General features: G+C 50.5%; 7 protein-coding genes across 7 annotated transcripts; 4 read left to right on the forward strand and 3 right to left on the reverse strand.

The window, feature by feature from the left end:
* Positions 1-196: 196 nt before the first annotated feature.
* On the reverse strand, positions 197-1,972 carry N7508_000146 (putative C6 transcription factor; the record flags this gene model as incomplete). The annotated part of the gene is made up of 3 exons (XM_058458231.1): positions 197-973; positions 1,032-1,793; positions 1,913-1,972. 3 exons carry the CDS (start codon positions 1,970-1,972, stop codon positions 197-199), a joined length of 1,599 nt encoding a protein of 532 aa, XP_058324453.1.
* An 873-nt stretch (positions 1,973-2,845) lies between these two features.
* N7508_000147 (F-box/WD repeat-containing protein) lies at positions 2,846-5,006 on the reverse strand (the record flags this gene model as incomplete). Its single annotated transcript, XM_058458232.1, has 4 exons — positions 2,846-3,037; positions 3,088-3,799; positions 3,858-4,498; positions 4,560-5,006. The coding sequence occupies 4 exons, from the start codon at positions 5,004-5,006 to the stop codon at positions 2,846-2,848; spliced, it is 1,992 nt and encodes a 663-aa protein (XP_058324454.1).
* Positions 5,007-5,928: 922 nt separating this feature from the next.
* N7508_000148 (Mn(2+) transporter ATX2) lies at positions 5,929-8,689 on the reverse strand (the record flags this gene model as incomplete). Its single annotated transcript, XM_058458233.1, has 6 exons — positions 5,929-6,106; positions 6,159-7,112; positions 7,167-7,210; positions 7,693-7,875; positions 7,922-8,466; positions 8,515-8,689. 6 exons carry the CDS (start codon positions 8,687-8,689, stop codon positions 5,929-5,931), a joined length of 2,079 nt encoding a protein of 692 aa, XP_058324455.1.
* Positions 8,690-9,037: 348 nt separating this feature from the next.
* On the forward strand, positions 9,038-10,719 carry N7508_000149 (Zn(II)2Cys6 transcription factor; the record flags this gene model as incomplete). Its single annotated transcript, XM_058458234.1, has 3 exons — positions 9,038-9,097; positions 9,145-9,756; positions 9,811-10,719. 3 exons carry the CDS (start codon positions 9,038-9,040, stop codon positions 10,717-10,719), a joined length of 1,581 nt encoding a protein of 526 aa, XP_058324456.1.
* Positions 10,720-10,899: 180 nt separating this feature from the next.
* hat1 (histone acetyltransferase catalytic subunit HAT1) lies at positions 10,900-12,598 on the forward strand (the record flags this gene model as incomplete). The annotated part of the gene is made up of 4 exons (XM_058458235.1): positions 10,900-10,918; positions 10,976-11,251; positions 11,307-11,571; positions 11,623-12,598. 4 exons carry the CDS (start codon positions 10,900-10,902, stop codon positions 12,596-12,598), a joined length of 1,536 nt encoding a protein of 511 aa, XP_058324457.1.
* Positions 12,599-16,527: 3,929 nt separating this feature from the next.
* On the forward strand, positions 16,528-17,003 carry N7508_000151 (U6 snRNA-associated Sm-like protein LSm4; the record flags this gene model as incomplete). Its single annotated transcript, XM_058458236.1, has 3 exons — positions 16,528-16,530; positions 16,588-16,779; positions 16,839-17,003. The coding sequence occupies 3 exons, from the start codon at positions 16,528-16,530 to the stop codon at positions 17,001-17,003; spliced, it is 360 nt and encodes a 119-aa protein (XP_058324458.1).
* A 318-nt stretch (positions 17,004-17,321) lies between these two features.
* N7508_000152 (pentatricopeptide repeat protein) lies at positions 17,322-19,368 on the forward strand (the record flags this gene model as incomplete). The annotated part of the gene is made up of 2 exons (XM_058458237.1): positions 17,322-17,939; positions 18,001-19,368. 2 exons carry the CDS (start codon positions 17,322-17,324, stop codon positions 19,366-19,368), a joined length of 1,986 nt encoding a protein of 661 aa, XP_058324459.1.
* Between the last annotated feature and the right edge of the window lie 51 nt (positions 19,369-19,419).

The following is a 19,419-nucleotide window of genomic DNA, read 5'->3' on the forward strand; positions in this document are numbered from 1 at the left end:
CAGGGAAGTTAGCGCGAAGTCTGCATGACGTCACGAGCTCCGGCCGTGCCGCGACTCCGAGTATACAAAGCCGAGATATCCAGAGATACACCAAACTGCCCGACTGGTAAACACCCCTTGAAACAAGCCCCCCCCCCCCAATAGGAAATATGCTATTCAAGAATATCTTCACATAGCTCATTGCATTCATGCAAACTCATGCAGCATTTGTAACTGGCGCCTCAGCATGCTCACCGCGGATGCGCTCAGCTTCCCGAGCAAGCACCAAAGCCAGCTTGATACCATGCTCAGAGCCAATGCGATATAGCACAGTGCGGATCTTCTCAACCTGTGCTGGTGTAGGCATACCGCATGATAAGACATACCACAATGGCCAGAGAAGACCATACCCCTGTGCGCCGCGCATCTGCCATTCACCGACTATTTTCGCCGGGCGGCCGAGATTGTCGACGTCCGAGAGACAGAATGGGATGCTGCGGCAGACTTCTGTGGTCAATTCGCGAATTGTTGCTCGGTGGGTTGTTTCGGGGTTGGGGTCGTCCGGTTGGGTGAACGGAGGTTTCGAAGCAAAAGATTGCATTTTCATAGCATCTAGAGAGCCATGCAGGGTGAGTAGGAGTTGCTGCAGCATGATCCGTGCAGCGCGATAGTAGTTCCAGACCACAGCGATGGAGATCCGGTTGTATATCATGAGGGGCTCGCCCTGATCTGAGTAGACGAAGAGAGGGAGCCAGCGGTCAGGAAGAGTTTGGGTCCATTCGGCAAGTTCAGCATCGCGCTCCAGACCGGCAGCAATCCATGCTTCTATGGTTGCTTGGTCTGGGGGTGGGGCAGTGCGCATGGAGATGAGGACTTGGGAGATACTGGATGCTGTGAGCATCAATCGCTCGACGGGGTCGTTGGTGTCTAGCATGCCGAGAACCCAGTCGACATCGAAGCGAGGTTTATCTCCTAGGGCTAGAATTTCAACATACTAAACTAGCGTTAGTGTTCAAGCATAAAAAGGATCTCTGCTGAATGGGCGCACTTACAAGATGTGTATAGGCAAAATTGAACATATCCCTCCCACGTCGATGATCCATCTGCCCTTCACCACGGAGCTTCATAAGAAACTCAAAACCAGCAGTATGTGAGCTGAACAGCCCATTCCGCTCACCAGAAATATCCTCATAAAGAGAAAGCAAGACAACAGAAGCAAAAGTCTCATCCTTAACCGCATAAGCCGGTGACGCCAAAGCTTCCTGCAAGCTCCGCAAGGCTTTGCCATACCTCAGTCTTGCTTTGTTCATGAGCGGAGGCGCATTCTTCGCATTAGCAAGAGTTATCAATGCCGTGGCATCAACGGCCCACCGCAAACAAGAAGACGGCGCATTCCCACTCTGACGACCAATTTCACGTGCATATAGCGGAGGCAGATAGTCGAGATGGCCACCATCTTCTTCATCAGCTTTGGTGGTAAATTGATCAAAGAAGTAACATAAGGCTCTCTGTTCCCAATTGGAATCAACAGGCGGATACAAAGTTAACGTGGGCTTGCCTTGAATGCTTCCGGGACGCCGGCGTCCGGCCACGATGACTGATGACTCGGAATCAGGCGTATGGACTTGGCTGCCGCCATTGCTTCGGCTGCTGCTGCTGCTGTTGCTGTTATTGCTGGCATTGGCATTATTGCCATTTTTCACCAGCCGCTCAACCTTCCTAGTTTCATTGCGGAAGACTGCATCAGGCCGATACCCCGGACAAGGGCGGCCGTAGGTAGTGCAGTTCCTGCACTCGGGGTGGGCTTCATCGCACTTGAATCACTTAGCATGGATCCATCAATAAAAATCCATACAGGACTGTAAGGGACATCCCAGTCAAATCGAAAGTATGATTTAATAAGAAGAAAACAGAATTAAGAATCAAAGCTCACCTTTATCTTCCGCTTGCGACACAGGTAACATCCGGTACTCGGCTTGCCCCCATAGACCATTGTTCACCCGCAGTGACAGTAGCGTATCACACGAGGAAATCTTCAGTCTTTCAAAGATACCGTGCTCAGGATAAAGTACCAGGGACCAGCGGGTCACAGGTCACAGAGTGAAGTGGGTTCCACGAGAGGGAGTGCGGGTATCAAGAAGCTCAATCAACTCGGCAGCCTAGTCCGAGCAGAGAACATGCACATCATAAAGGATGGGCAATTTGGCTCTCTGGATTTGGGCGTGTGTGTACTATTATTTGGTCAACACTTGCCCACGATTGATCCGAAGATGTGGAGCGTACAAAAAGCAAAGAGGATTAATATCCATGGAGCCCAATCGGGGCGACGTGCTTAGTCATCTCCGAGGTTTCCCCAAATTCGAGGATGAGACATATAGACAATTGGAAAAGAAGTGTTATAGGATTACATGTAGATGTAAATGTATAAATCATATTCTCGGGTTTGCAAAGCTGAAGAGACAAGGTATCATGTGCTGCACCACAAATCTCTCCGAAATGGTCGATGTGAGAGGGAGAAAAAACAGATGAAAATATAAAATGACTCAAAATGATATGGTTAATCCCATAACTCCAGTATGACAACTTGTCCAATATGAGACTTGCCAGAAACAACAACAGGAACAGCCAACTGACTCGCAACACCAAATATGCAGCCTGCCTAGTGCTCCACAGGATGGACATGGACAAAGGTAGAAACGCCGGCAGCTCACTCACAAGGTAAAGCACTCAACTAATGGCAAAACCCCACCGCGCTCAAAAAGATGGGGAGATAAATATGATGGGATAAATGGGTATGCGTAATATCATTAGATGGCAGGTTAGGGTCGGATGAGATTGAATGACATCAGATCAGTAAATGCGATAATTAGGCGTCGGGCATGAGTTGGTCACTGTCACTGCCTGGTGGGATCGAGGGCGGAGGATCGGAGAAGAGAGTTCGGTGCCGTGGTGGGACGGCCAGTTCGCTGTCGTTGACAGAGCTGAGACCAGGTGTGCTGGAGGAGCTTTCGATGGCGGTATCATCGTAGTCTTCTGGTGGCGGAGAGAACGACCAGACCTGTGATGATTAGCAATTGTAATATATATGACCCCGGGACTGAAACTCACCTCCATAACCGTACGGCCAGATCGACTGGCCATAATGACTGCCTTCTCATCTTCAAAGGCAACTCTCCATACAGCCTCAGCGGGAGTAGAAAGCTCTCGGAGTAACTGGCCAGTCTGGAGATTCCAAACCTTGACACGGCCATCGCTGCCACCACTGACAATACGACTCTTATCAAATTGAAGACTAGTCACACTGTTATCATGCGCAGCAAGTCGATGTATGGGGGCCATCTTAGTCAAGGACCAGACACGGACAGAGCCATCGGAGCCACCAGTGACTAGCGTGTCATCACGCATCTGCAACTGTCCAACCAAAGATGTATGACCCTGCAGAATGGCATGACATTGTCCCGAATGCGGGTCCCAAATCCGAACGCTAGTATCCAGACTTCCCGTCGCGATCCGACGCCCGTCAAAGGCAATCGCGTAGATCTGACTGAAATGGCCCGAAAGTGTGCGCAGACAGCGTCCTTGAGAGATACTCCATATACGAGCCGTCGTGTCATAGCTACCTGATACAACGAGGTCGCCATGGATAGCAAGACAGCGCACGCTGGCCTGGTGTCCGACGAGTGTGTGCCGACAGGTCCCCGTGGCCAGATCCCAAATGCGAAGACTTGTATCTCTTGATCCTGAAATGGCAGTGTTCTTATCGGACATCTTCAAACAGCGGACAGTCGATGTGTGACCCCGGAGTAGATGAATCCCCGCCCTACCATTAGTTAGCATCGTTTTTCCTTTTCATGGGTGGAGATGAGTTTCTGTCTTACCCAGTAGCCATATTCCACACTCTGACTTCGCGATCGCAGCCTCCGCTGACCAAAATATCGTCCCATGGGACCATGGCCCACACACCCATCACATGACCCTGAAGTGTCTTCTGGTTATCACCGTTGGTATCATATACATGTATCTTCGCATTATCCAAAGCAACGACAATATACTTCGGCGTAAGATGCAAGCTAGTAACGACGCCTTGATCAGGAGTGATATGTCGCTGGGTACAGCGACCACCCTTGTTCCACGCTGACTCAACCATGTATTTCTGCTTGAATTGCGATCGATAGGAGACTGGACGGGTGCGACGTCTCCGTGCCGGGAAGCTGGTCGGGGGCAACCATTCCCCCGAAAGCGTGCGGGGAAGGTCCGGTGCGCTCTCGGTGGACTGGCCGTTTGACGCGGTTAAGCGCCGCTGCAGGCCGCTGAAGGTTCGTGCGCCAGTCGAGTCCACGGGATGAGCGGTGAAGGGGTCAACCAAGTCCCCTTCATCTTCAAGCACTCGCCGCACTGTATATGCATGCTTCTCGCATAGATTCTTCCATGTGATGTCATCGTTTAATAGTTCACGCCAGCGTCGGGATACTTGTGAAGATCTGGCGAGGGTTTTGGGATCGTCGATAAAGGAGAGGACCTGGGGAGAAACAAAATTAGCGCCGAGTCAGAGTGGTAGCAAAATCAATCACGTAGCATACCCTTAAACATAGCTCATTAGGAAAGACTTGGAATGGATCTTTCCGTAGTCGAGGACCAACGTAACTCGATACGAAACTCAACTGTTGGCTGTCGCATATATCCAAAAGACCCTCTAGAAGTTTCTGTTTCCGAGCGTTTGATAGAGTGCTAAATTGTATGCGGAGGTTCAGGAGGAAACTGCTCTCTTCATCATCGGTCGAATACCAGTTTGGGGGTCGTTGATGGGGAGTCGGGCTCGGCGCAGGAGTCGGGGGTGATGCAGGCGCCGAGGGGAGTAAGTTGGCGGGTAACGGAGTGACGGTTTTCTTAGTACTGAGAGATCTGGAGGGAGTGCTTGTAAAGCTGGTGACCGAGTCGCGGGAAGGCTGAGAATGAGGGTCCAACTGCTCCGCAGTGTGCGCATTCCCTTCCCCTAAGTCGCTGAATGATGCCCGATGGGAGTCCATGCCGGTTGAATAGGGGAACAGCCCCTGAATTATATAGTCGCTCTTCCAAGGTTCCGATATGGAGTTATCGATAGTACCAGACACTCAGCCTTGCAGCGTCCACGTCAGGCATAGAGGGATTCGGGTAGGTGGTCGTTGGGGGTGGGGGGTGGGCGCGCGAAAGAGGGCCGGAGAATGCCGAGGAGGTCAAACCAGAAACACCCCGTATGCAAATCAACAAATGTCACGATGCTTGAAGAGGGGAGAAAGGAAGCTAAGCGGAGAAGATGTCGTGACCGGGTCTGACAAAGCCGCCAAGCTCTTCTCCGGACTCGAGATGGGGTCCATGCATCGGGCAGGGATCGACCTTTTTTCTTTAACATAATTTGCCTTTTGCCTTCACAATGAATCTCGATTGCAAAGAGGCAATAGGCAAAGGGGGCCAGTGGCCGTCCGAGTCGGGGACTCCGAAGCGCTTTTCCCAGGCCAATGCTCGGCAAGCAGACGAGTGTCGCGAGGCAACTTGATATACTTATACCTCCGTATACTTCTTGGATACGCGGCTCTGTTTTCGACCATGGAACTCGTCCGGGGTGCCGATGATTCAGACTGACGAGCCTTAGCCTTGACGAATGTTGTCATCACCCCGGATGACATGATTTAAAGATTGCCGAGTCCTCGCGGGGATCGTCAGGTCTTAAATACCTACGGCTGAACCGCTACGTAGATGTGATCGTGAGATACCATGCAATTATGACCAACACTCCATTTCCCAGTTGTACAAATCTAATAAAACAGCCTAATTTCTCCCTTCCAATCTTCCAGCTAGACCTCTGTCAACTTCAATATATGTTAAACAAAGAGGGTATATGCTCCCAAAATGTGATCTTGGCCAGCGAAAACGTAAAAGCAACATGCCACATCTGTAAGAGTGTGCACCTGGTTAGTGGGCATGTCCGATCTGCAAGAACAGAGGCAAGATCATGCCCAAAACAGAAGCAATCAAGTCTCTCATCGATTTGTCCGATCCACTCTGATCCCGGTCACCATATCCGTTGACAGGCAATTCGCGTGGCGACGATCCCGGGCCATTCTCCTGCATGGTGTGCATAGCAACGTACCTGCAGGGGGGGGGGGTCAGTAAAGTCAAATCAGTGGGATCGGAAAAATTACAAGAAAGTGCCTCCGGAGAACAGCAGAAGCATTCCAGTGCGCCAATGAGTGCCTGCCTCGTCGGCGGTGGAAGATCCCATCATCTGTACAAAGAGGAACGTGGCCAGGGCGCCGAGCGGAGCAGCAAGACTGAAGACCAGTAGATGCGCTCTCGCGGTACGGCTTGACAGACCCTGTTTGAGCAGAATGGAGGTCAAGCCAAAGGATGCGGGCGCCTTGTGCACCATGATCGCCAAGAAGATGATGAAGCTCAGCCCGGTATCGGAGCTGGATGCGCCCAAGGCAATTCCGTCCGCCGCAGCATGGATCACCAGGCCGGTGGTGGTCGCGAAGCTGTGGCCACGCCTGGCATGGTTTGCGTCCAGGAAACCTCCCTCGCGAGAGGGCGAGGAGCCCCGTCGCAATCCCGATCCAAGGTTGTCCAGAGAGATATGGTATGGGGTCCGGTCGATTTTGGTAGGCGCTGCGAATTCGGGTAGTTTGTCGACGAGGTACATCAAGATGAATCCGCTGATGAGGGCGATTCCGATCCACGCATGCGGCGAGCTCTCCTCATCTTCGTGCTCTGATTCTTTGCTTAGTTTGTCGCTCGATTCATCCTTCCGGGCACGCAACCGTTGCGACTTGGTTTCGTCAATGTGAACGGTGGGCACTGGCTCTTCACTTTCTAAGAGCAGACCTGGGACAACTGCATCGGATGGAAGGTGGGCGCTGGCTTCATTGGAACCAAAGGCGGTTGCCACAGCGGGTGCCTGGTGCCATTGTACAGCTGTCGCCCTTGTATTGAGTTCTTTGCGACTGAGGGCGTTGGCGCTGTAAAGGGTCTCGATGCCTTCCGGGATAATCACGATCAAAGAAGTTCCCACCAAAACTCCCATGCCAATGGAAGATATTAAGCGTAGTTGGGACGGAGAGAGTGTAAAAGCGAGAGGTAATGAGCCGACGACAAAGGATCTGCCAATCAAGAACCGTTAGCTGCTGCTTCGAATAGACAGACAAACTGCTCACGTTACTGCCATCACAATGCTCAAAGCGAGCAGAGTGAATAGTCCCTCCATGATGTGCAGACTAGACGTCAAATCATGGTGAGGTGGAGAGTAACGTGTCGGAAGGGCAGAAGTTCGGGACCCACGTCAGGTACCGCTTTCGATCAAAACATAGGGGCAAGTAGGAGTTCAAGGAATTCAAGGAATTTTGAAGGGAATCATAGGGCTCTGCAAGGTTGATGCTAGATCATGCTGTCAGATTGTAACACTGAAGTATACAGGGTCGCCCTGGTTTGCCCCTCTGGCCCTTGCAATTGTGGTCGATCTTTGTTCTATTTTCAGTCCCCGCATACTGTATAGTAAACGGAGTTTCGAGATCACACAGATCATCTTCCAAGTTGAATAACCACTTCTAGGTGTGCAACAATTGCAGGATTGTATAACTATATACTATAAGAGTTTATATAATAAGAAATTAAATTAAATAGCATCGAACACGACCCATCCCGCGATGCTTATCGAATCTGAAGCTCAAAGTCACGGCTAACGTTCGCCTCCTTGGGTACTCGAAATCCCAAGTAAGGCAGATATCTCGCAGGGTGCCAGTAGACAAAGAGGGCGACACATGGATAGATGACGAGAGCATCAAAGACATACAGGGGCCATTCATGCGTATTCAAGTAGCCAGTATTGCCTTCGGTGAATTCTACCAGTCGATACACAGAACGAACCTGAGATGGATTAGCAAGTGAAAAGAAATCAAAGCGGGAAACTCACGAGAATCAGAATTGTAGTAAAATTAACCACTCGCAACAAAGCAGGCCAATGCTTATTCTTGGCAATGCCATCAATGAGATACTCCTTGTCCCCAAAGTCCTCATATCTATCACCGAGAGACTTTGCAAAGCGTTTCGAGGTAAAGTTGAAACGGACAGCAGCCACAGCGAATAATCCAAAGGCTGCCAGCTGGATAATGACACCCACCTGCGCAATGTGCTTTCCTCTATCCAGCTTATCCTGTGCATCAGTATCGGTAGAATCGACTGACGAAATCATCACGGCGCCAATCAGCTGCAGCAGCAAGGCGATGATGTCAAATCCAACAAAAATTGGTGTGATCCACCGGGGAGGGACCCAACATAATTTCAACGTGCGTGCCTCTTGAGGGACTATGAGGATCAAAATACGACTGAATAGAATATAGCAACAAGCGGCCATAAGAACGGGTGCGAGGATAACGAGGCAGAGTTGAAGGGCGTAAATCGATCTATCAGCCACATGTTGAACAGAAACGCAGCGGGCAATGTACCCAACAGCTTCCACTAGTAGAGGTCAGTTTTGAAGAAGTGGCAGAGTTAGAATATACATACTTGCAGCAGCCACCACCATGACGCTCCAAACCCAGGCTTTGTATCGAATCCATTGAACCAAGGTCAAGATAAAAGCAATGGAATAAAGAATTGCTGCAACAATTGATACAGCCAATGAAGGGTTATAATGATAATAGGAGAGGTCCTCCCTTGTAGCCCTGTTGATGAGCGACATTGTAATCTGTACAGAAGACTTAAAAGGCTAGTACATCAGTGCAGGGGTCCCGCCTTTATAAAACAGAATCGGCATAAAAAACACCCGAGTTCCATATACACTCAGTCACTTGTCACTGGTCAGATATCGTATTTTTTCAGGCTTCAGTCAAAGGCTTCATCTTGCGAACTAATCGATGAAACGATTACCCGATTAGGTCATGCCAAGCATCAACCAGCGAATCAGCTTGGCCAATAGACGATGAAGTGGATTCAGCCCTCCCGGAGCTACGCCTCCCACATGGCCGAGTCATCACGACGAACTCCTTTCCTATTTAGACCTGGAAGATGACACACTCTCCTTATAGCAATGCCTTACTACGGTAACCCCAGCAAAGGCTGTTTAAGCTGTCGGCAAAGACGAATCAAGGTAGTTGTAACTCAGCCCCATACTTTTTCGAAACTAACGTGGTCCAGTGTGACCGGCTGGATCCTATATGCTCGCAATGCAAGCGAGGAAACAAAGAATGCGGTGGCTATCAAGACATATCGTCTATGATATTCCGCAGCGAGAACGACAAAACTGCTCGACGGACTGCAGAAGCGAAAGCCAAATTAATGGCTCGTCGAAAGCAGGAAGATGCGATTTTAAAGTCTGATACATCAAGCTCCAGTCCACAATCCGAGCTTGTTCCGACAGATGAATTGCCATACAGAATATTAAATCAGATGGTCTTAGTTTCTCCACGTATTGTCACCCCGCCATCGTCTTCAGTGGAAGAACTAGGGCTGAAATTCTTCGTTAATCGTTTTGTGACACCGAAAGTTGCTAGACCAGATGGCTCTCCGCATACATTACAGCCATCACATTACTTTAGGGCAATGGATTATGATCAGTCGGCTCGCGATGCCGTCGTCTCGGTGGGCCTTGCTGCCATGTCCAATGTCAATCGTGACAAAGCACTGCGAATACTATCAAGAGAGAAACATGCCATGGTCATCAGCGCTGTCCAGAAGGCAGTGAGTAATCCAGCCCAGGCAAATCCAGATAGTACCTTCCACATGATTTTGATGTTGAGTTTATACGAGGTAAGACGTTGAATGACAGCTATGCTCTTCCAAGCCAAATACTAACCCGTGCAGATGGTCAACTGCTCCTCAAATCAAGTGGATCGCTGGACAGTACATCTAGACGGCGCGACTGCATTGCTCCGACAATCTACATTCAAACGGGCAATGGCGACTTTGGACCATCGGGCCCAATTGCAATTCTGCTTTGCTTCGATTGTCAAATATTTCCTGCCGAGAAGAGATGTTCCTCTAGATTTGTTAAAATGGTCACCAAAACTCATGGAATCTGCACCGCCGCAGGTTGTACCAGCTGTCAAACTTGTTGACATATTGATTAGATTTATGAAGTTCGATGTATCTCTGCGTGAAAGAGACCACGACCCAAGGACAGTGGCCACCTCGGCATCGTTATTCGAGATCGAATTTCGAGACTGGGAGACCTCTCTCCCAGAAAATTGGTCTTTCATTACAAAATATACAGACGAGCCAGATGATCGCCAGTATACCTTTTACGGGCAGTATCATGTCTACAGAGACCTATGGGTCTCAAGAGTTTTCAACCACTACCGCTGGGGACGAGTACTAGTCAACGAACTAATCCTAAGCCAGATTTCAAGCATGAGGTGGCCCACTGTGGATGACTTTGTTCAACGACAGCAGGCAATGGACACCATTTCTTGCATGGCAATTGGCATTTGCGCTGGAGCTGCAAGCCAAGAGGTTCACTCCCAGCGTGGCGCTGTCGTCGAATACCCATCGCATGTACCACAACTAAACGGTATCTTCATGTTGCTTTTCCCATTAGCTGTTGCGGGCGCAGCCGGGGTACCGGATGAAATACATGACTGGGTAATTGCGAGGCTTGAACGGATCGGGCGCATCATGGGAATTCAGCAAGCCATTGAGATGATTCCCCATTTAAAGAAGAGTCATGAGCAACGGAAAATAGACCAGGAGCGGTGGCAACAAAGATACATGTAACAATAGCTAATAATCAACTTGACCAATTTAGACTGTGAATATGATACAAAGAGTGTGAATCCAGACGCTAGTCCGGATTAGGCCGTGATTTAATGACGCGGCGGATCCGACGCGGGTAACGCGCGCCTTTGCTCTCTCTTCAACCATCTGACCTTCACATCTCAAAGTCATACAGTCAAAATGGCGAGTGAAGCTGGATGTAAGTCAGATTAAAATGCGCCAGCAATCAATGAGCACTAATTGATCTTCGATGCAGGGTCCTGCGACGCCAACGATGCGGTCCATATCACTGTCGTTCAGCCCGGCGAAAAGAAGCCCAAGACACTTTCGACCTTCCACCCTCAATTCACATATTCTATTTTCGGCGACGATGAACAAATCTTTGGTTACAAGGGGCTGATTATCCGTTTGCGCTTTGCCGCTCATGATCTGCGCCCTCACATTCACATTTCCTACGATGAGAAGTTCAAGCCGATCGGCGATACACAAGCTCTCAATCTTCTCGATACATTAAAGCCTTTTGCTCAGGAAGGTGAGTCAGAAATTTAAACCCATATGGGCGATATCAGCTAAGCTTTATTGCACAGAGGCATTCGGCAACCTTGAAAACTACGAGAGAGCTGTCCAGGAGGACCCAAACGCCAAAGACTTCAAGCCCCCGGGCGAGTTTGTCATCGGATACGATGTTGGCGACAGAAAATATGAGATCTGGGCTGGATCGCTCGCAGACCCGGAAGTGCGGAAACTTCTGGATCGCGTCCAGATCCTCGTCTCCCTCTTCATTGAGGCCGGAACTCCTCTGGAGACTGATGATCCAGAATGGACTCTTGAGCGGTGGACAGTCTACTTCGTGTGAGTATTCCTTTGCTTACTGGTTGTGGCCTTAGCTTATCCAAAATGCAGATATGAGAAGGTGACACCCCCCACACCAACAGCCTCGTCATACTCCATTGTTGGGTATGCGACAACGTATCGCTATTGGCGTTACCAGCGAGATAACTCGGAGGTTCCCACAGTCAAGAACAGCGACTTCCCACTACCGGAAGTCAAGGTCTCCGAACTTCCCTCTCGGATTCGCATTGCGCAGTTCCTCATTATCCCATCGCATTCCCGCTCCGGTCACGGCAACCAATTATACACCACAATTCACGCTGCCTGCATCGCAGACCCAACCGTTGTGGAATTGACCATCGAAGACCCCAATGAACAATTTGATGCACTCCGCGACACAGCTGATTACACTCTGCTGCAACCAGAGTTCCTGAAGCACAATGTCAATCTCAACCCTGATCCGCTTGGATCGTATTCGCAAAAGAAACGGCCCCGCGTAGTGCCAACCTCTGCCCTAATTCCCACCAAACTTCTCCACGATATCCGCACATCATTCAAGATTGAAACCACCCAATTCGCACACGTCCTGGAGATGTATCTTCTAAGCCAAATTCCCAAGAGCCATCGCCTGGCTGGTGGCACAAACCTTGCCCGGCTCTTGATCAAGAAGTACAAGGCCACCGACGAAAACGACCGTCGCTACTACTGGTGGCGCATGCTCACCAAGCAGCGTCTCTATAAGAAGCACAAGGAACTCCTGAACGAATTGGAGCTTCTTGACCGTGTGGAAAAACTTGATGCTACAGTCCAGAACGTGGAAGAGGGATATGAAATCACTTTGGATGCGCTCGAGGATCGCTTGTCAGAGGGTGATGGAAAAGATGGAGAAGATGGAGAGGGAGAGTGGGAAGACCTGCGAGAGATTGGAGCTCCCACTGGAAGCCGGGATAAGCGTGTCAAGCGCAAACTTACAGTCATGGACGATGAAGATGAGGAGGAGGAGGAGGAGGAGGATGGAGCTGGGCTTGCCAAGCGCCCAAAGAACTAGAGTCGCCATGGGCAACTCTATATGATGTACTATTAATTTAGGGAGATACTAAAAGGACCCTAGAATTGAGTATTTGGACCCCATGGCCTTACGCTAAGCCTAATTAGGCCTAGCCTAGTAATTGTAATTCCAATGCATTAATCGGTAAAAATGCATCAGTTCTTGGCAGTGCTGGATGCCCCGGGTATCGGCGGTCATAAACCTTGGGTACTTCATTTACTATGCAGCTCTCTAATAAAATTAAGTCACCACCGTTTCTTACCAACAACCAACTGGACTCAGTAGCTTCTTGACCCCAAGATACTTCCATTTACTATGCAACCCCCTTATTAAATTAAGTACCGACCACTGCTCAATTTCCTAGAATCGCACTAGTCCTAAAAGGTCAGCACCACTAATTAATTACCCCGTAATTAGGGCATCGCCAACTCCATGTCTACGGCTTCATGCATCTCGCCAATTTCAACACATCACAACATCACCAATATAGCCGATACGAATTTCTAAAATTATTTCATCGCTCAGAAATGGCTAATCAGTCTCTATTGAAATTTTCAGCTCACAAATAGCGATACTGGCCCCGTGAGGGCGTTGCAACTATCACCATACTGTTTGTTGACATCCCTCTACCAAAACGTCGAAATGGCACCAAGAATCGGCTCCCACACCCCTGAATTCAATGAGACTGACTGGGATTCGAGTCTCGCAGGGTCGTCGGCCTCATCGAGTCGCTTCTTTACCCCTGATCCTATCGAAATCGGCCCTGAAATCGACCCTGAGCCGGCGGAGACACCTACAATCGAAGACGGGCAGCTCTTCGGGACTTTCCAGGAAGGAATTGATACGATAAATGGCATCCTCGGGCCTACTGGCTACGCAGTCGTTAAGCGCCGTACCAAATCCAACGCTACCGATGGGCTATACATCGTGGTTCTTCGATGCGACCGTGGTAGACGCCCAGACTCTAGCCGGGCGGCTTCTCCCGAGCTTCCTGTGGCGAATACGGCTTTATCTAGACCTTCTCGGCAGACATTCACGTCTATGACTGGCTGCGAGTACGGTCTGAATCTCCGCCTACAGCGGGAGACCGGTCTCTGGCGGTTACAGGTCGATCATGGAGAGCACAATCACGAACCGGGGCCTCAATCAACTCATCCTACGCTGCGCCGGCGAGCTCTCGAGCCTCATCTTGATACTCTAGATCCTCTTATACGCCAAGGGATCCCTCCACGCCAGATCATCTCGCTTCTAGCTAGCCAGGGCATTCATCTTAGGCCGGCGGACATCTACAACCGTGCTAGACGTCTTCTTCAAGAGCTTCTTGCCGGTCGGACGCCGATACAAGCCCTCTTCGAAGAGCTGCCGAAGCATGGAGACTGGATCTTACGCCATACCACTCAAGCCGACGGCGAGACAGTATCAGGCGTCTTCGCGATACATCGTACTGGCCTTGCGCAGCTTCGACAGTCTCCCTCGGTGCTATGGATGGACTGTACGTATCAGACTAACCGCTTCAATATGCCGTTGCTAGATATCATTGGCGTCAACTCGATCGGGAGGTCATTCTGTGTCGGCTTCGCATTCCTACCGAGTGAGCGCGAGGACGCGTATCGCTGGGCCCTACGCTGTCTACAAGGTATCTACGATGAATATGGCCTCGGGAAGCCTCTCACAGTATTCACTGATAAAGAGAAAGCCCTCCTCAATGCGCTCGCAGTAGCATTGCCAACGACAGCCTCGCTGCTATGCTTGTGGCATGTTATCTCGAATATCAAGGCGAAGGCTATACCGGCGGCTAGGAAACATGTGAAGGCCCTGATTGACGCCGGCGAGGTCGAGAAGGAGGCATACATCGCGTATGCCACTGCTTTTTGGCTAAAGATGCTGCAGCGCTGGAATCGAGTCGTCTTCGCTGAGACTGAGCAACGTATGAGAGAGCAGTGGCTATACTTTTGTAGCTGCTATAGTGAGCCAGTCTTCTCGAACCTCCTTACCTATATCGAGAAGCACTGGATCATCGAGTCCGGTCGGCAGGTGCTACGCTGTTTTACGAATAGCTTCTTCCACCTCGGCGAGACATCGACATCTCGCGTAGAGGGTGCTCATGCAGCTCTAAAGAAAGACCTCCAGAATTCGCGGCGTAACCTCCTTGCCCTGCTTCACTGCTTCGAGACTGTTATTCTTAGGCAATTCAAGCTCTCTCAGCAAGCTATCGCCGACGAGAAAGCGCGATCGCCGACCGTATTATCTGCTATGCGGCATCCGATCGTCCGTGACGTCTTACGGCTGGTTTCACGAAAAGCGATCGGGCGGGTCTTAAAGCTATACCATGCGCATCTTCCGGAGGATGAGGGTATACCCGGCAAGAGACCCTTCGCCGTCGGTTGTACGCCTGGCTGCAAGGCTACGGGCTATCCCTGCATCCATGACATCAAATGGGCTGACATGATAGGTGTCTCTGTCAAATTATCGCAGTTTCATACCCAGTGGCACCTCTACGAGACCGAAGCACCGCCGATCGGCCTTAGCCACCTTCTCCAAGAACCCGAGATCCTTACCAGCATCCGCGGGCGGCCTAAGGGCGCATTGAATAACCTTCCGACGTCTACGGCATCATCTACGCAGCGGGATCCGTCGCTGTTTGAGATCGTGGATGCCCAGGAAGCACGGGAGGGTCGGCGGATACAACGGGGGGGACAGCGAGGTCGAGGACGAGGTCGAGGACGAGGACGAGGACGTGGAGGCCGAGGACGAGGACGTGGAGGCACACAACAGGTGGGAATAGCCTCGTCTATAGCCCAGGGAGCTCAGGCTACGGCCCCGACGTCGCCGGCGAGCAGTCCTACGTCGCAGGCGTCGGGAATCGCATCGACTACGTCGCCGGTGGCATCTCAGGCACTGGGAATAGCTTCGTCTACGGCCCAGGCATTGTCTGCAAGCATTCCTACGTCGCCGGTGGCATCTCAGGCACTAGGAATAGCTTCGTCTACGGCCCAGGGCGCGGCCCAGGCTCAGAATACCTGGTCCGACCGGCTCAGGAAGCGTCGGAGAGCTCTCTGAATAGCGTCAGAACGCATTGGACATATCTGTATATAGGAAATATGTCAAAATTTACTGCTTTCTCGTACGTTTTGACCACAATAGCTGGATTCCTTCAAATCTGCGGAGTTTTCAAATCAGCCTCTGTTTCCTAATTGGGACTAGTGCGATTCTAGGAAATTGAGCAGTGGTCGGTACTTAATTTAATAAGGGGGTTGCATAGTAAATGGAAGTATCTTGGGGTCAAGAAGCTACTGAGTCCAGTTGGTTGTTGGTAAGAAACGGTGGTGACTTAATTTTATTAGAGAGCTGCATAGTAAATGAAGTACCCAAGGTTTATGACCGCCGATACCCGGGGCATCCAGCACTGCCAAGAACTGATGCATTTTTACCGATTAATGCATTGGAATTACAATTACTAGGCTAGGCCTAATTAGGCTTAGCGTAAGGCCATGGGGTCCAAATACTCAATTCTAGGGTCCTTTTAGTATTGCCCTTAATTTATTGTCCCGGCCTGGGATGAGGAAAATGAGAAATCCGATTGTCTATTAAAATCTTAACTGACTTGAAATGTAATCAATGTCCAGAGGTAAAGGTAACTAACTGGTAGTATGTAAATATGCAGAGATATAAAAACATCTATACTCCGATGGCAGGGCCAGATCGGGCTCGGCGCTACTCTTTTTCCGGCCGCCTCCATCGCATCTTATGGAGCTTGCTTAAACCCATTGCTACACCTAACGTCTCCAAATAAACCAACAGACCCTTTCATTGGGCTCTTATTCTACTATTGAATCCATATCCGACTGTGGATCTGCACACCGCGCTTTTCTGAACCCGTGCCCCGTCCTTCAACCTCCCGCTTTCACCCACTTCGTTCGCATTCCAAGATGGTAAGCTCCAGCGACTCAGAACCCTCTCTTAACACAGCCTAACGATATTTATAACAGCTTCCCCTCGGTCTACTTACGGCCGCCCAAGGCCACCCCATGCTGGTGGAGCTGAAGAACGGCGAAACTCTCAACGGCCACCTGGTCACCTGCGACAACTTCATGAACTTGATTCTCCGCGAGGTGGTACAGACAAGCCCAGAAGGCGACCGCTTCTTCAGATTACCCGAAGTCTACATCCGAGGCAACAACGTACGTGCTCGCTATGAACCACCCCACTTTGCCATATCTAGTAACTAACAGTCTTCCAGATCAAATACCTACGAGTACCCGAGGAGATTGTCGATATTGTCAAGGAACAGCAACAGAACCAACCACAGAACCGTCGCGGCGGTCACGGGAGGGACGGTGAGCGTGGCCGCGGCCGCGGTGGTGGTCGTGGTGGACGTGGTCGCGGTCGGGGACGAGGCAACTAAAGAGATACGCCTGCATGATTTAAGAAGAAGTCAAACGAGATACCCCCGGAGGAGACGGTGGTAAGGTCGCTCGGAAGGTCCGGTGGAACGATTTGGTCGAGCATGGCCGTGGCGTATCGGGCTCTGTATTTTCACGGGATCTGGGTCACTTCGGTTTACACCTAGAAATGTTACAACTAAAAACCCGGACTGGTGCCCTCTTTCTTTTGTAACTGTTAAAGTATTCAATATTCGAGAAGATTGTGTGATATCACGTGATATCAAGTCGAGATCAAATCCGCGGAGTTCGATTGTCCATCTTAGTAGATGCGCGCCAACATGTCACGGCGAGCGCTGGTTTTCGATGGACTATGGTATTCCCTATGTCCATCGTTCGCTAATGCCAGTCGCTCAACAATATTCCATGAACACAGCCGGAACTTGAGGATATCACGGTTACCCCCGATCTCCGTCGTAAACTCGACTCCAAGACGGTGTTACAGCACCCCATTCGACGGCAACCCAAACCCGACACAATACTCAGACCATAACAACCCTCAAATTCCCGAAGACCCCGAATCAAATGAGATCTCCGAACACAATGATGCTTGGCCCAGCCAGAAAACCCGGCGTGAACACACGCGACAACGGAAGAGCTGGCACCCCCGATCCTACCACAAGGTGCAGGAAGACCTCCTCAAAAAGCCAGATAGTGCTCTAGAAGCACTCTTACAACACATGGCAGATAAACAACCGAATCTTCGACACACAACACAAGTACTACGGCTTCTCATTCGGGATCGTCATATTAGGCCAACAGCTCGCCACTACAAGGCATTGATCCTCGCCAATACAGATTGCGAGCGGGGATCACCGAATATAGTACGAGGGCTACTGGAAGAAATGGAGGAGAACGGGATTACAGCAGACTCGGGCACACTCCACGGTGCATTGCAGGTTAGTGATGATTTCACACGGCGTGAATTGGCAATTGAAGCTTACCATTGAACCCTGACAGGTCCTCGCTGTACATCCGGACTATTTACTACGGCAGGAAATCCTCTGCAAACTTCGAGACCGGTGGCTTACGTTGAGTCCGGCCGGTTGGCATTTTGTGGTAGCTGGTTTGCTTCGTGAGAACCAGATCGAGCTTGCGCTGGAGCAGGCTGCACTTATGGGGCGGAAGGATATATTTATCGAGAACTGGCTACATGGTATGATGATTTACACGCTTTGCGATCATCATGAATTCCATGAGGTGTTCGATTTGATGTGCGCTCGAGTTGACCAAGGCCATGACATGAGCAATCCTCTTTGGGCGCATGTCTTGACCACGGCCAGCGAATATTTGCACCATCCTTGTGTTCGCTTCGTGTGGCGGCGCAGAGTTGAACTAGGCTATATGCACCCACCGGCTGAAATATGTCATAACGTTCTCAAGGTGGCGTCCAAGGTTGGCGACACAGAAATTTCCTTGTCTGTATTCCGCTACCTCTCTGAGAATAACATTAAACTTGGTCAGGGACAGCATGAGCAGTTTGTCGAGGCGCATGTCTCAGCCGGTGATCTTCCAGCCGCGTTTGAAGCACTCTGCAGCATGCATGAATCCGGAACCCCGCTCGCAGCTTCCTCGACCGAGGCTGTCCTTGCATACATGATCGAACACAAGACCGATCGCCGGGAGGCCTGGCAGATACTCAAGCGGCTGAAGAATGAGAAACGATACATTCCCCTCGACTGTGTCTGTGTCATTGTCGACCTTTGCGAACACAATTCCCACGAGGACCCATCAGTCGTCGACGATGGCGTGGGCTTCTACAAAGAGCTCTACACATTATGTCCCGAAGGGGCAGACGTGCGAATCTACAACGCGCTGATTCGAATGTGTCGAACAGCAAAGGACCGCCAATCTGGCATGTTCCTAGTGAAAGAGATGGCGTCACTTGGGGTTGTACCGAACGCAACAACCTTCGAGTCTATCATCCTCATGTGTTTGGACGCGGGAAATTTCCGCTCCGGCTTCATGTACTTCCAAGACCTGATCAAGCGGGACGCCAAGGTCAGCCCGGAAACACAGAAGGAAATCCTCGAGATCTGCAGTGGATCTGTGGATGAATTCGCAATGCGACTGCAGTATCACCCTTCAATTAGAGAGGACGTACAGAGGCTCGACGACGAAATCCAGCAGCAGAAGGAGGAATGGGAGGCACTGCAAAAATCAGGGGAACCGATCCACCCAGCAGTTCGTCGCATGAATATGTCGCACGAAGAACGGGTCGAGGTGAACAAAGAACGTCGCAGGAAGAAACGCCGGTTAATGGCTATTGCGCGAAAGCAAGAAGGCCGAGCTGAATGTGGTGAAAGTCCTGAAAATGGGCCCGAGTGAAACTACCGAGTGTCTACAGGGGAAGCTCATGTTTCGACGGCATGTTGCCTG

The sequence above is a fragment of the Penicillium antarcticum genome (assembly GCF_028974205.1).
Source record: "Penicillium antarcticum strain IBT 31339 chromosome Unknown utg000001l_segment0_segment0, whole genome shotgun sequence".
NCBI classification, from domain to species: domain Eukaryota; kingdom Fungi; phylum Ascomycota; class Eurotiomycetes; order Eurotiales; family Aspergillaceae; genus Penicillium; species Penicillium antarcticum.